The sequence below is a fragment of the Chanodichthys erythropterus genome, chromosome 23 (genome assembly GCF_024489055.1).
Source record: "Chanodichthys erythropterus isolate Z2021 chromosome 23, ASM2448905v1, whole genome shotgun sequence".
NCBI classification, from domain to species: Eukaryota; Metazoa; Chordata; class Actinopteri; order Cypriniformes; family Xenocyprididae; genus Chanodichthys; species Chanodichthys erythropterus.
The window spans coordinates 27,626,057-27,640,930 of record NC_090243.1 but is presented as its reverse complement, the minus strand read 5'-3'; the positions used below and the strand labels follow the sequence as shown (position 1 = coordinate 27,640,930).

General features: G+C 36.0%; 1 protein-coding gene across 1 annotated transcript in view; it reads left to right on the top strand.

Moving 5' to 3' along the window:
- Positions 1–14,874, top strand: part of LOC137013766 (uncharacterized protein C18orf63-like) — a 29,396-nt gene that overhangs the window by 1,736 nt on the left and 12,786 nt on the right. Inside the window, 7 exon segments of the mRNA XM_067377698.1 lie at positions 899–977; positions 3,857–3,913; positions 4,684–4,795; positions 9,184–9,225; positions 10,242–10,318; positions 13,985–14,091; positions 14,303–14,399. Of these exon segments, the coding sequence (XP_067233799.1) occupies positions 899–977; positions 3,857–3,913; positions 4,684–4,795; positions 9,184–9,225; positions 10,242–10,318; positions 13,985–14,091; positions 14,303–14,399 (571 nt within the window).

Here is a 14,874-nt window from a genome sequence, read left to right as displayed (position 1 = left end):
GGGGGTGGGGGGGATAATAAGTATTCTCAAAATGCAAATGTTTTGCATTCCCCTGGGAAACTTTGCGTTCACTTGCAAAACCTTTGAGTTCCCTCAAAGTTCGATTACAAAACTTTTTTGTTCTTTGTGAGTGAACACAAAGTTTCTTGTGGGAATGCAAACATTTTGCAAGCAAGCGCAAAGTTTGCGAGGGAATGCAAAACCCTTCAGTGGCTCCGTAGTATTGGATTTTAAAGACACGTTCTGTCGCTGTTTTCAGTTGATGAATGAGCAGAATATGTAGCACCTCCCATTCAATAAATCACAATAATATTTGTGTTTTGTTACTTTTGATATGGAGCAAAGTCTCCGATTTCAAATGACGTCCATCTTATTATGAGATTCAAAAAATAAATACCGTTTTGGCGCTGTTTAATGTGGCGTGACAGATCGCTTTCTGATAAATATAGCTATGCACCGTTACATATTCATTATCATTTTTAATGTTCTTCAATATTTAATGCATGTTTGAATAAATCAGTTATGGCAGCCGCGATTTAAATGATTATATTAAAACAAATAAATAAATATGTAATTCTAAACTTTATAATAAAAACATCATTGAGTGTAATTTAAGTGTTTGTATATAAATAAGTTAATTTTAACCTTCAATATTATTATCAGTAGTACCAACTGACTTACATGTGTAGTTTACAGCATTAGTTGAGAGATTTTTTTCAGCTAAAAAATGTACCATGTACTGTAACTGAAATACTACATCCAAAATAATTGATCGAATCGAAATCATAATCAAATCGAATCGAAAGCATGTGAATAGTAATCGAATTGTGAAAATTGTGTCAATACCCAGCCCTAACAAATTATTATTATTATTATCATCATTTTTTCTGTCTTTCAGGGAGCTTGTTCTCTTGCATTCAGACATTGTTGCCTCACCTCTGTTGGGCCATTTTGGGGGCATCACAGTTATAATGACTGTAAGTATGATATATTGTGTGATATCAATTATAATTTTAAAAACGGCTTTATACTGCATAAAAAAAGAACATTTATACATACATGCATATAGTTGTAGTATCTTAATTCTTGAAAACTTTGCCAATCAATTACAACTTTTATTCTAAGCATTTATTTGTGAGAAGATTGATAGAGTGTTTACTTTTAAGCAGTGATTTAACTATTTATTTAGTTTGAAATGTATCGTATGGATTGGCTCGAAAAAACATATCAAATAATTGTGTAGAATAAGAGTGATTTTTCCTATTCATAGTTTTCAGTCATGTGATTGGCGCAGAGACCTGGAGGGCAAAACATCCATAAAAGTGCAGCATAGGCCTGTCAGTTTTACATCTGTTTCAAGCCACAAATGTCACCTTGAGAAAGAAGAAAAACAAAAATATGTGAACAAAATGCAAGTTTGGGCACTTGTGATCCATATGCAGCACCTGCTGCAGTATTTCAATCACTAAAAACAGCATGACGTTCTAAAATGTTAAATGTGTAAAACAGACTGGCTTAATGTACTAAAACAGTGATATTAAAAGACCAAATTCAATATACACCTTAATGATGCATACTATATACAGGCAAGCAGGTAAGCCCAGAATATGAATGCAGTGTGCTAAGTGGTTCTATGAAAAAACTCTTGACAAGAAACTGTGCATTGCGTCATACTCTGGGTTTGCCTTCTCGCCTGTACATAGTATGCATCATTAATGTGTATATTGAATTTGGTCTTTTAATATCACTTACAACATTAGTACTTAATACTGCAAACCTGGTAACAATGACAGGCGGACAACGGAGGAAAGTCTTGTTTTGAATTAATTAATTTTAACGCAAAAAAAGACGTCACCGGGATACCGGAAAGACAGAACCATCTGGAGTTATATTTAGTATAATGGGTTTATGTGACGTTTATTACAAATTTATTTAAATTAAAAGTTTGAACATGCTCTGTAATTGGTGTTGACAAATGATAAACACAAACAGAAATCTGATAATTTGCAGTTTAGTACTGTAAGTAGTATTGTCCTAATAAGAACCTGATTGGTGTATTTGAGTTGGTGTATCAATTATGCATACTGTATGTATATATACATATTTGGCATAATTGAATCTATATCTCACATTCCACATGATGATTGCATGCAGAAATAAGGCTGAAGAAATATTTAATGTTTAGTACACTTAGCATAACCATAATTTGATGTGTCTACTAGATAAATTAACCAATGCTCTTGCTCACAAAATGCAACTTTGTTTTCAATAAAAAAGGTGTAACGTAATTATATGATGATTTTAATTAATGCCATAACACGAATAGCTCCATGTCAGGCAAAACGTTTATGATTTATATTGCTTTTCCTGTCAGTACATGTTATTATTATTCTTTTTTCTTCAGTGTTCGTGATATGTGCATCACCTTGCGTGCATGTGCACCTGTCAGTGAAGTTTTTGGTGTTGCATATGCGTGCCTTCTCATCTGCGGTTGCGTGTGTGTGTGCATGTCAGCACAACTCGTGCTAAGGCATGTCCCGTGTGAAGCCAAATATTTGAGGCACATTCCTAACACTCTGTCATCTCCTTTCCTGTCCTGAACTAAGGCCAATTAAACCAGAACTTCACACAGTGTGTCAAAAGCAGCTAACAAGAAGCTGTGGTACCCCTTCAGTAGTGCTTTGATTTGAATCTGATGCACATTTTACAAATGTTGTGAATGTGTTGTCAAACTTCAATGGGTGCACTGGTGAATAATTGACTATGTTGTGCTTATGTAACTTCCATGGCTTTTGTACTTGTGTAGCCAAAAGGGGAAAGACGACATGCCTTTGTATCAATGCAACTCCTATGAATGAAGTTCTGAATGAATTTCTTTTTGCTTTTTTTTAAGGATTAGTTCACTTCAGAATTAAAATTTCCTGATAATTTACTCACCCCCATGTCATAAAAGATGTATGTCTTTCTTTCTTCAGTTGAAAAGAAATTTAGGTTTTTGAGGAAAACATTCCAGGTTTTTTCTCCATATAGTGGACTTCACTGAGGTTCAACGGATTGAAGGTCGAAAATGCAGTTTCAGTGCAGCTTCAAAGTGCTTTAAACGATACCAGACGAGGAATAAGTGTCTTGTCTAGCAAAATGATCGGCCATTTTCTAAAAAGATTAAATGTATATACTATTTAACCACAAATGCTTGTCTTGCACTGCTCTGCGATGCGCCACGCATTAAGTAATCACGTAAGAAAGGAATCATGTCATATTCTCCTCCAACTTCAAAATCATCCAACATCGTTGATTTACTTTTTTTGTAAAGGCTGTTTGACTTAGTCTTTGCACAATTGCATATGTTAATACTTGCTCGGTACTTCAGCCTACGTCATGAGTGCAAGATGAGCATTTGTACTTAAAACGTATATATATATATATATATATATATATATATATATATAGATATATAAATATATTTATATTTTTTTTAGAAAATGACTGATTGTTTCGCTAGATAAGACCCTTTTTTCTCGTCTGGGATCGTGAAGAGCCCTTTGAAGCTGCACTGAAACTGACATTTGGACCTTCAACCAGTTGTACCCCAGTTAAGTCCACTATATGGAGAAAAATCCTGGAATGTTTTCCTCAAAAAAACTTAATTTCTTTTCGACAGAAGATATAAACATCTTGGATGACATGGGGGTGAGTAAACTATCAGGAAATTTTAATTCGCAAGTGAACTAATCCTTTTAAGTCCATGATCTCTAGCTTTTGGTCCTTGGTCCTGATGTAGCATGAACGTGGTATTGTATTTTTTTATTTATTTTTTTTACTGTCCATTCTGATTGTTCTTTGCACTTTGTCTTAGATTACATTTCACAAGAGAGGTATCATCCAGGCCTTTGCACAGAAACATGGTCTACAGGTTAGTTTGAGATTTTTCTAAGAATATGTGTGTCTGTGTCTTCTTTGTCCAGACAAATCTCTCAAATGTTTATGTTGCTTCATGAGTTCAGTCTGTCTTTAAACCCAGTCCGACACCCTTTGTCTGGCCTGAACAGTGTCTTCATAAATACAGTAAAAACAGTATTATTACAGTTTTAAATAGCTGTTTTCTATGTGAATATATAGTAAAATGTAATTTATTCCTGTTATCAAAGCTGTATTTTCATCATCATTACACCAGTCTTCAGTGTCACATGATCTGTATGAAATCATTCTAATATGCTTATTTGCCGCTCAAGAAACATTTTTCAATGGTGAAATCACTTGTGCTGTTCAAAAGAACAGCATTTATTTGAAATAGAAATCTTTTGTAACATTATGAATGTCTTCACTGTCACGTTTGATCAATTCATTGTGTCCTTGCTGAATAAAATGATTAATTTCTTTTTTTTTTAAAAAACTTTTATTTGCACAGAATTGTGAAGAATGTCGATCTAGTGTGATGTAAAAGTAAATTCTGATATGACTTTTCAGACTGAGGTTGCATTGCAAAACATCTGTATCTGATTTTGGACCACATGCAAGAATGAAAAAGATCAGATTTCATGTGGCTTGTGCTATGAAATAACATATCTGAATGACATGAACAAAAACAACAACAAAAATTCTGATTTGGGCCACTTTTGCTTGCAGTGTGCTTATTTTGCAAATCATAGTCTCTTTCTTTCTCTCTCTTTTTTTCTCCTGTAGTTCAACCATCCTCAAAGGGTATTTCCTGCCATTCTGCAGACATGTTTGTCTTATTCATTGACTGCTAAACTGGCCCCTAAGTGGAACAAAGCTGGCCAATACCTCATAGCAGGTGAGAGTCAATATCCCAGAGGCAGTATACTTAAAATGCCTGAAACATTCCTATGTAAATGTGATTGTAGTAGTTCACAAAATTACAAGGTGAATTTTGGTGCATTCATATGAGACAGGCAATAGAAAATGACATTATTGATCACTGTCAAAAGAACTCTGTCCTTCCCTAGTGTAGGGTGAAGTTCACTTTGTGACTGCTGTGTAATCTTAACTGTCGCTTCACCTTGAGCCTTCTTTTTAGTAGGCATGAGTAATTCATGTAGACCAATAGACTGGATGATCCCTTCATCTCCTTTACTGAGCTAATATTTTTATTGCCTCAACTCAAGGTCAGCAATAGTCCAGCTCAGTTTAACTAATAGAAATGAGCAAAGATCTTTGAATTATGGAGTACTATAATGAATTATCACTGTGAAAGTTTAACACATCATAATTCATTTTACTAATTAGAAGGTAACACTTTACAATAAGGTCTCATTTGTTAACATTAGCTAATGCATAACTAACTAACATGAACTAACAAAGAGTAATATATTTTGACAGAATTTATTAACATTTGTTAATGTTGGTTAATAAAAATGTTCATGTCTGTTCACAGTGCATTAACTAATGGTAACAGATACAACTTTTGATCTTAAAAAATGTATTACTAAATGTTGAGATTTACATTAAAGGTGCTCTAAGCGATCCTAGGTGGAGTAACCTCCTGTTGACGTTCGAAGTGTTGTCAAACAAAACAGAGGCTAGCTAGACCCTTCCTCCTCCTCCCCCCTCCCCTCCGTGCTTCCTGAAACAGTCATGAACGTGCATTTAAAATCATTCTTGTCGGTTATTGGCTGGAGCATGTTTATTATGTTTCGTGGTCCAGGCTGCACCAGGTAGTTTTTGTTGCCATTTTGGAGCTTGTGGCGACTACAGAGACTGTGTTTTTTTTACAGTGTGTTCAGGGGACAGGCAGCTAGCGGATAGTGAGAAGATGTTTGCTGTATGTGACAAAAAATGTTTTGGCCTAAAAACACGTGACATCGCTTAGAGCACCTTTGACTAAGACTAATAAATGTTGTAGAAGTGCTGTTCATTGTTAGATCATGTTAAAAGGATAGTTCACCCAAAAATGAAAATCCCATAATTTACTCACCCTCAAGCCATCCTAGGTGTATATGATTTTCTTCTTTCAGCCAAAAACAATCAGAGTTATATTAAAAAAATATCCTTGCTCTTCCAAGCTTTATAATGGGAGTGAATGGGGTCATTTTTGAAGCCCAAAAAAGTGCATCCATCCATCCATCCATCCATCCATCATAAAAGTAATACATATGGCTCCAGGGGTTTAATAAAGGCCCTCTGAAGCGAAGTGATGTGTTTTTGTAAGAAAAATATCCATAATTATAGCTTTATAAACTGTAATCACTACATTGTGTTCCAAATTATTATGCAAGTGACATATCAGTAGGATTAGTTTTTTCTAAGAAAGTGTTTGTTTGTTTATTTATCCATGTCTTTGTAGATAACTATATCAATCTCAACAAAATAATTTGCCAGGTCTACTTAGGTAAATGGAAACCCTACTTAGAGGTTGTTCCACATTATTAAGCAAGTCACAGTTCTCATGCAATATGAGGAGGAAGAAAGATCTTTCTGAAGAAGCAAAGCATGTGAATGGTGCAAAATGGTGAAATGGTGCAATGCTGTGCAAAAGGCATGAGAACAACTAATATTGTGTGAAAACTGAATGGAAATTATCAAATCATCATAAGATTTGTGAGTGATTTAGAGCACAGCAGAACTCGGTCAGATAAAGGCTTATTAAGGAAAGTTCCTGTCAAAAAATGTATTGTATTAAGAGGGCATCTATAAAATTTTTTAAAAAAAGCCAGTGTTGAGCAGCAAACAGGTATTTGAAGCTCCTGGTGTCTCTGGAGTCTCAAGAACCTTTCCATGCAGGCTGGCAGTTCAGCCACCAGTAACCAAACCTCACAAAGAGAAACATTTAATGTGAGTTTAGAAATCCATAAAGACTCACTTTTAAATAGTTTTATTCACTGACTAATGCCGTACTACAATGGATGGTCTAGATGGATGGATTTCTGGATGGTTGGTGAATGGCCACCATGTTCCAACAAGACTGTGACGTCAGCAGGGAGCTGGCAGGTGATGATTTGGGCTGGAATGTTGGGAAGTGAGATGTAAGGTCCCTTTAGGGTCTCTGAGGGTGTCAAAATGACTTCATTGATCAATATATGGGGAGTTCAAAACTGGCTATTTTCAGCTATGGTATAAAAAAAAGGATAGTGCCTTCTGAAATACAATGCACTATGCGCTATCCAATGCTGCAAAAAACACCACAGCAATAAAACTGTTTAAAAATGTATTTCTACACCCACTGTAAATGTTTCTCTTTGTGAGGTTTGGTTAGTGGTGGCTAAAATGCAATTTTACACATAACTGCCAGCCTGCATGGAGAGGATCTCAAGACTCCAGAGACACCAGCAGCTTCAAATACCTGTTTGCTGCTTAACATTGGCTTTTTTATAGCTGCCCTTTTAAAACAGAGTTCTGCTGTGCTCTGAATCACTCACAAATCTTATGATACTTCAATAATCTGCATTCAGTTTTCACACAATATTAGTTGTTTTCATGCCTTGTGCACAAAATTGCACCATTTCCTGCTTTTCATCTTCAGAAAGATCTTTCTTCCTCCTCATATTGCATGAGAATTGTAACTTGCTTAATAATGTGGAACAACCTCTAAGTAGGGTTTCCATTTACCTGGCAGTAGACCTGGCAAATTATTTAGTCTGAGATTGATACCAGTTTTCTAAAAAGACATGGATAAACAAACAAACAAACAAACACTTTCTTAGAAAAACTAAAATCTGAATGTTTATCGTTCTGAAATCCTACTGATATGTCACTTGCATAATAATTTGGATCACAGTGTAATTTTCGGTAACGGCTGTACACTAGTCTAGTTGTGGTGGAAGAGTGACCTCTGACCTGACCCATATTGATGAACGCGGAAGCGCAGAGGATAGAGCAAAACAAAACACCACTCACTCATTAGAAGTCTAAAATAAGAATTTTTAAAGAGAAATGTCAGAGTAGCTTGAGTTTGTTGCCCATTTTTATTTGAACTGTGAGAGGTGTCTACTCTCACCTAAACTTATGCTATTCCTACGCCATACGCCAGAACTCGACTCTCTCATGAATGTGTGGACGTACGTTTCCGGAACCTAGTAATCAGGGTCAGTGGTAATCAAAAGGGTGCGTTGCCCCCTCAGATCTGATTTGTGCTCCCTCAGTTTCAATTTGTCCACCCTCCACCCCCGAAACGAGATCGTGCTGAGTGCTTTTCATATATCACAACTATTCAGTGTTTTCAACCATGTAATGTTTATTTGAGGTTTCAGACATTTAAAGAATTAGTTAACTTTGAAATTAAAATTACCCCATGATCCACTCATCCCCAAGCCATCCTAGGTGTATATGACTTCTTTCAGACGAACACAATTGGAGTTATATTAATAATCACCCTGACACTCCAAAGCTTTATAATGGCAGTGCACGTGGCAAACCACCTGTATGAAGCTCGAAAAAAAGTGCATCCATCCATCATAAATGTACTCCACACAGCTTAATAATGTGGATATTTTTTCTTATAGAAATCCATCGCTACGGTGCAGAAGGCTTTATTAACCCCCTGGAGCCGAATTAGTTATTTTTCTGCTGGATGGATGTGCTTTTTTGGGCTTCAAAAAATGGTACCATTCACTACCATTATAAAGCTTTGAAGAGCCAGGATATTTTTAAATATTTAAACTCTGATTGTGTTTGACTCAAGAAGGTCATATACACCTAGGATAGCTTGAGGGTGAGTAAATTATGGGATCATTTTAATTTTGGGGTGAATTAACCCTTTAACTTATGTAGTTAACTAATGTTAAGAAATGAATACTTATTGTAAAGTGTTACTAATTAAAATAATGTTAATTAATCTTGTAAGTATTTGTGATGCTTCTAATCAAGAGATCAGCTGGCAAGTTAAAATCATCACATGATAAGATAACCAGACCTTGTGCTGGAGGCCGTACCTTGAAAATGTGTGTGGCACTGTCCTTGAGCACAGTAAAAGCTGTATTCAGATGTCTTTGGTGTTCTCTATCAAAGCTGAGCAGAGATGATTTACTATAATTTATACTTACTTAATGTGAGGGTTTTAAAACACGTCATCAAAAATTCTTCCAAATGATGTTACCAGATTGCAACACTCCCCCATCACTCCCCCATCACTAAAAGCCCCCCAGGCTTTTAATGAATTACACAGTAATCTTAATGCAGTTTGTTTCATCATCTTAGAGTAATACTGACTTTTTCCTCCTTTTCCAGGAAAGGATTTTCTCAGTGACTCTGGAAAACTAAATGCAGTTGGTAGGTGGAAGGCGGTTGTATACTTTGGCACGAGACAGCCATTTGTGTTCACAATGTTAGACTGATTTATCTTGATTGCTGGCATGTAGTGACTAAGATGGTGGATTACTTGTATAGAACAACACTTAAAAGCATTCCTATTAGTGAATACAACTTTTTTGTTGTCCCAGAGTTTCACTGACTATATTTACATGTGCACCAATAATGTGACTATTTCCAGTAATCAGAGTAAAGACTTAACCGCAGTAAGATTGTTTGCATGACACGTGAACCTCTTTACTCCCGTTTACATGCAATTTTCATTATTTTTATTATTCACTAAGAATTGTGGTCATTTTCACCGCCATTATTCACGTAGCTCAATGCACAGCACAATAATGGACTTACATATGGTAGGCGTGTTACTGGCCACTGTTTTAATCTATTTACTCAATTTATATGGATATATAGGATTTTTTCCACACCTAAATTTCTTCATTTTGGTGTTTTATATTCATGTCATGCAACATTGTCAACATGTTTCCTCATCACCCCAAAAATGTGATGCATTCTTTACCACTGTTTATGAATCTGCGCATGACAATACCATCCATGTACGTCTCAAACACATGCTCGCTTTGGTCCGAGTTGAATAGATGCGATCTTTACATGCCTGTTTATTGCAATTAAAATCAGCATGAGCCACATATTTTACTCTGATTATGGTTACTACGATTATGAGCTTAATCACATTAATTTGACTGAAGTATTTATAAGAGGTAAAGTTTAATCACAATATTGCCTGAATGTCATTAGAATTGCATTTTGAGGGTGCATGTAAACATAGTCAGTTGGCCCACTTCTAAATAACTTTGCACTTTCTGAGTCATGTTTTAAGCCACGATTTATATGTTACACTCTACCCTAAATCCTAGATGCCTTGATGTTCATTCACTAACTGATGATGACACAGGCAGGTGTTTTCTCATTCTCACTGACTCATGCTTACGTCTGCGCTCTTGTATATTCATTCACAGTGCTTGAGCTGAGTATCACCGAGACACAACTCTGTGTCAGTGTGGAAGCCAACACGGTCAGACTTCCCCCAGCTGTGGTGAGAAGTCAGACACCTCCATCCTGCGTTTACAATCCCAAGTCTAGCCTCTTTTAACCTATGAACCAATTTACTGCCATTGTCAAACATTATACCTGCCTCAGTTCATGCCCTATGCCTTAGTCACTTATCATCCTTTTGTCATCCTGATTGTGCTGAGTGGACAGGAGAAGGAAGAGCTTTTCTCTCCATTGTTTGTTACAGTTGATTTGGATTACTAACTGCACCCAAGCTGCACCCAAGTGCTTGTTAGTGCCTTTGCTGAGTAATTTAGAATTATAACAACAAATTGTGTATGTCTGTGTGTGTGTATATATATATATATATATATATATATATATATATATATATATATATATATATATATATATATGTATGTATATATATATATATATATATATATATATATATATATATATATATACACACACACACACACGCCATCCCCAAGCTGTTCCCACAAAGTTGGGAGCATGAAATTGTCCAAAATGTCTTGGTATGCTGAAGCATTAAGAATTCCTTTCACTTCAACTAACCCAACCGTAACCTCCACAAAACTTTACACTTGGCACAATGCAGTCCGGCAAGTACCGTTCTCCTGGCAACCGCCAAACCTAGACTCATCCAATGGATTGCCAGACAGAAGCTTGATTCGTCACTCAAGAGAACACGTCTCCACTGCTCTAGAGTCCAGTGGCGGCGTGCTTTACACCACTGCATCTGACACTTTGCATTGCACTTGGTGATGTAAGGCTTGGATGCAGATGCTTGGCCATGGAAACCCATTCCATGAAGTTCCCTACACACTATTCTTGTAGTGAATTACTTGGATGAAAATGATCTTACACAATGGAATTACTTTTGATCAAATATATTAATGAAACTGAGTTATCATAATATCACCACCATAATGAGAAAGCACATGAAATCTAAACATGCGTCGAATGAGGAAAGACAGCTGTCCATTACTGCATTCACGACGCCCAGTTGTAATTATCCCAGAGTGAGCTGAGAAGATAACTTATCTGATAGCAAAATGATTTTGAGACATATGCTTATTTTAAGTTTCGTCGAGGGAGTCATATTTATGAACAGAAAACAAAGTGCTGCTGTTAGAAACTTAGCCTAGCATACCGTTATATATTATCCTTATCTTTGTGTTTCTGTAACGTCTGCAGCTCGTTTTCTCACCCGAGCATGTGGATATTATTGTTTTTTCTCAACATGAACGTGTGAAACAATATACACACGATAACCATATACTGACTCGAGTGTATTATGTACGATAACTGGTGCTGTCTGCTTCATTCGTTTTTTTCCCATTCGCGCTGCTTGAGCTTTAATGCTTTTGTTCTTTAAATTTTTTGTTCACACATATTAATGCTTTGAACTCAAATAAAGCCTTAAGATATAATGTAAGCTTGTTGTGTATATTGCCTAATCGTAAGCTTGTTCAGAAATGGTTATAAAATCTTGATGAATATAAAAAAATAACGTCTTTCTCATGTAACGTAATTTAAATAAACGAATATTTGAATATTCGTTTGAATGAGCCCAAATATTTGTATACAATATTTTGGAAAAATGCCCATCCCTACACGGTACCACGCTTGAATTCACTGAGCTCCTGAGAGCGACCCATTCTTTCACAAATGTATCACAAATACATCTGTGGCTATGGAAGTGATTGGAACACCTGAATTCAATGTTTTGGAGGGGGTGTCCCAAATATTATCTATATCAATATCTAATTAATATTTATCTAATTAATTACATTATGTGGTGGTTAATTTAATTAATTAATCTAATTAATCAATTAATTAGCACATCAATTTTGGCTGAGAAATTACCCCCCAAAAGGTAATTTGTCATTATTGTGTAAAGCCTCAAATAGACATTACAAGAAAAAGCTTCAGAAAGAAATTTCTTATTTGATTCATCGGTTCAACATAGAATTTTTTTACACATGAACTTTTGGACCATGAGTTTGAGTAAATGATGACTGAATTTTACTTTTGGGTGAACTATACCTTTATTTATTTATTTATGTTTTATTATTATTAATATGGAAATATGAAATTATTTTTTAAATAAAATTAGACTCTAAATAAGAAGTTACAGAGTTTCACTCTGTTTGTTCAAAACGCGGATTCAGAAATTAAACACTGCAGTGCATTGCGCGGAGATGAACAGATCTGCTTTGTCTTTATACAACCCGAATTCCGGAAAATGTTGGGACGTTTTTTAAATTTGAATAAAATGAAAACTAAAAGACTTTCATATCACATGAGCCAATATTTTATTCACAATAGAAAATAGATAACAAAAAAAATGTTAAAACAGAAATTTTACACTTTTATCCACTAAATGAGCTCATTTCAAATTTGATGCCTGCTACAGGTCACAAAAAAGTTGGCACAGGGGCAACAAGGCTGAAAAAGCAAGAAATTTTGAAGATTCAGCTGGGAGAACATCTAGCAACTTATTAAGTTAATTGGTATCAGGTCTGTAACATGATTAGCTATAAAAGGGATGTCTTAGAGAGGCAGAGTCTCTCAAAAGTAAAGATGGGCAGAGGCTCTCCAATCTGTGAAAGAATGCGTAAAAAGATTGTGGAACTTTAAAAACAATGTTCCTCAATGTCAAATTCCAAAGATTTTGCAAATCTCCTCATCTACAGTGCATAACATCATCAAAAGATTCAAAGAAACTGGATACATCTGGAGGGACAAGGCTGAAGACCTTTTTGGATGCCCGTGGTCTTCGGGCCCTTATCGGCATGATTGTGTTAATGACATTACTAAACGGGCCCAGGAATACTTCCAGAAACCACTGTCAGTAAACGCAATCCGCCATGCCATCTGCTGATGCCAACTAAAGCTCTAACATGCAAAAAGGAAGCCATATGTGAACATGGTTCAGAAGCATTTTGGAAGGCACTATGAATGCTGAAAGGTATATAAAGGTTTTAGAGCAACATATGCTCCCCTCCAGATGACGTCTATTTCAGGGAAGGCCTTGTGTATTTCAGCAGGACAATGCAAAACCACATACTGCAGCTATTACAACAAGATGGCTTCGTCGTAGAAGAGTCCGGGTGCTGAATTGGCCTGCCTGCAGTCCAGATCTTTCACCTATAGAGAAAAATACGTTAAATACGACCACAAACTCTTTAGCACTTGAAAACCTATGTCAGGCAAGAATGGGAACAAATTTCAACACCAAAACTCTAGAAACTCATTACCTTGATGCCCAGGCATCTTCACACTGGTAAACACCATGGTACACCATGGTAAACATGCCCCCGTCCCAACTATTTTGAGACCCGTAACAGGCATTACATTTGAAATGGCTAATGTGATTTGAAATTCTTTTAGTTTTCATTTTATGCAAATTTAAAAAATGCCCCAACATTTCCGGAATTTGGATTGGAGATCTTTATAGACAACTATGATACACAGATCATATATTTGCATACAATCTGTTGGTAAATATTAATTGTATTTAAAGAAGTAGCTGTTTAATAACACATTCTTGGGTTAATAATTAAGATAAATGAGACCAGTTATTTACAGTAAGAATGTCCAAAGCTTTTGCTGGATTGCAATATTTATTGTTCCTGTCTTTGTGTGAGATATTAATTCATGCTCTTCTGTCTTCTGCCAGATAAAGGATTTTGATTTTCCTGCTCCTGTGGTGAAAAGCTTCCTCCATACCAATGATGCTGTGCTGCATACAGTCATGCCAAATAACTGGTGCCATGTTCTGCCAAGGTGTGTTTGTGTGTATTTGCAGTTAGACTGCTTTATACCGCATTGATACACTTTTACAGCAATTACTTTCTAGAGCCGTACTGTTGCTCCACAGGGCATCATGGGGGGAAAGTCGTACTCATAATCTCTTTTGTTGGCAGTGTTATATTTATGAATCGATGAAACAGTACTTCTGCTGCATTGTTCTGTGTGTGCGTGTGTGTGTGAGCAGTATGAAGAAAGGCCAAATCATTAGCATCAGTCGCAGGATTCCACAGGAAAGCCCATTTCAGTCTTACATGGAGTTTCAAAAGCACTGGAACAACATGGTAAACTCAAACACAGCAAAACAAATAATAATAGCTCACACCTTTTTTTAAGTAAGCCTCATTTGTTTCATGTCTGTAGCTCTAGTTGTGTTGAGACTTTGTTCCAAAGTTTTAAGGGGACGTATTATGCCCCTTTTCACAAGATGTAATATAAGTCTCTGGTGTCCCCAGAATGTGTCTGTGAAGTTTCAGCTCAAAATACCCCATATATCATTTATTATAGCTTGTCAAATTTGCCCCTATTTGGGTGTGAGCAAAAACACGCCATTTTGTGTCCCTTTAAATGCAGATGAGCTGCTGCTCATTTGCATAAAGATATTATTAAAAAGAAATAGTCTCTTTCCTACTCGTGCCCCACCCCTCTCTTCGCAATAGTGGCTATATATGATATGAAAGGCCGTTTCCGCCACATTTGAGTAAAAAAATATAATTCTGTAAGTCATAATAATAAGAAACTTTCTCATATTTATGACTT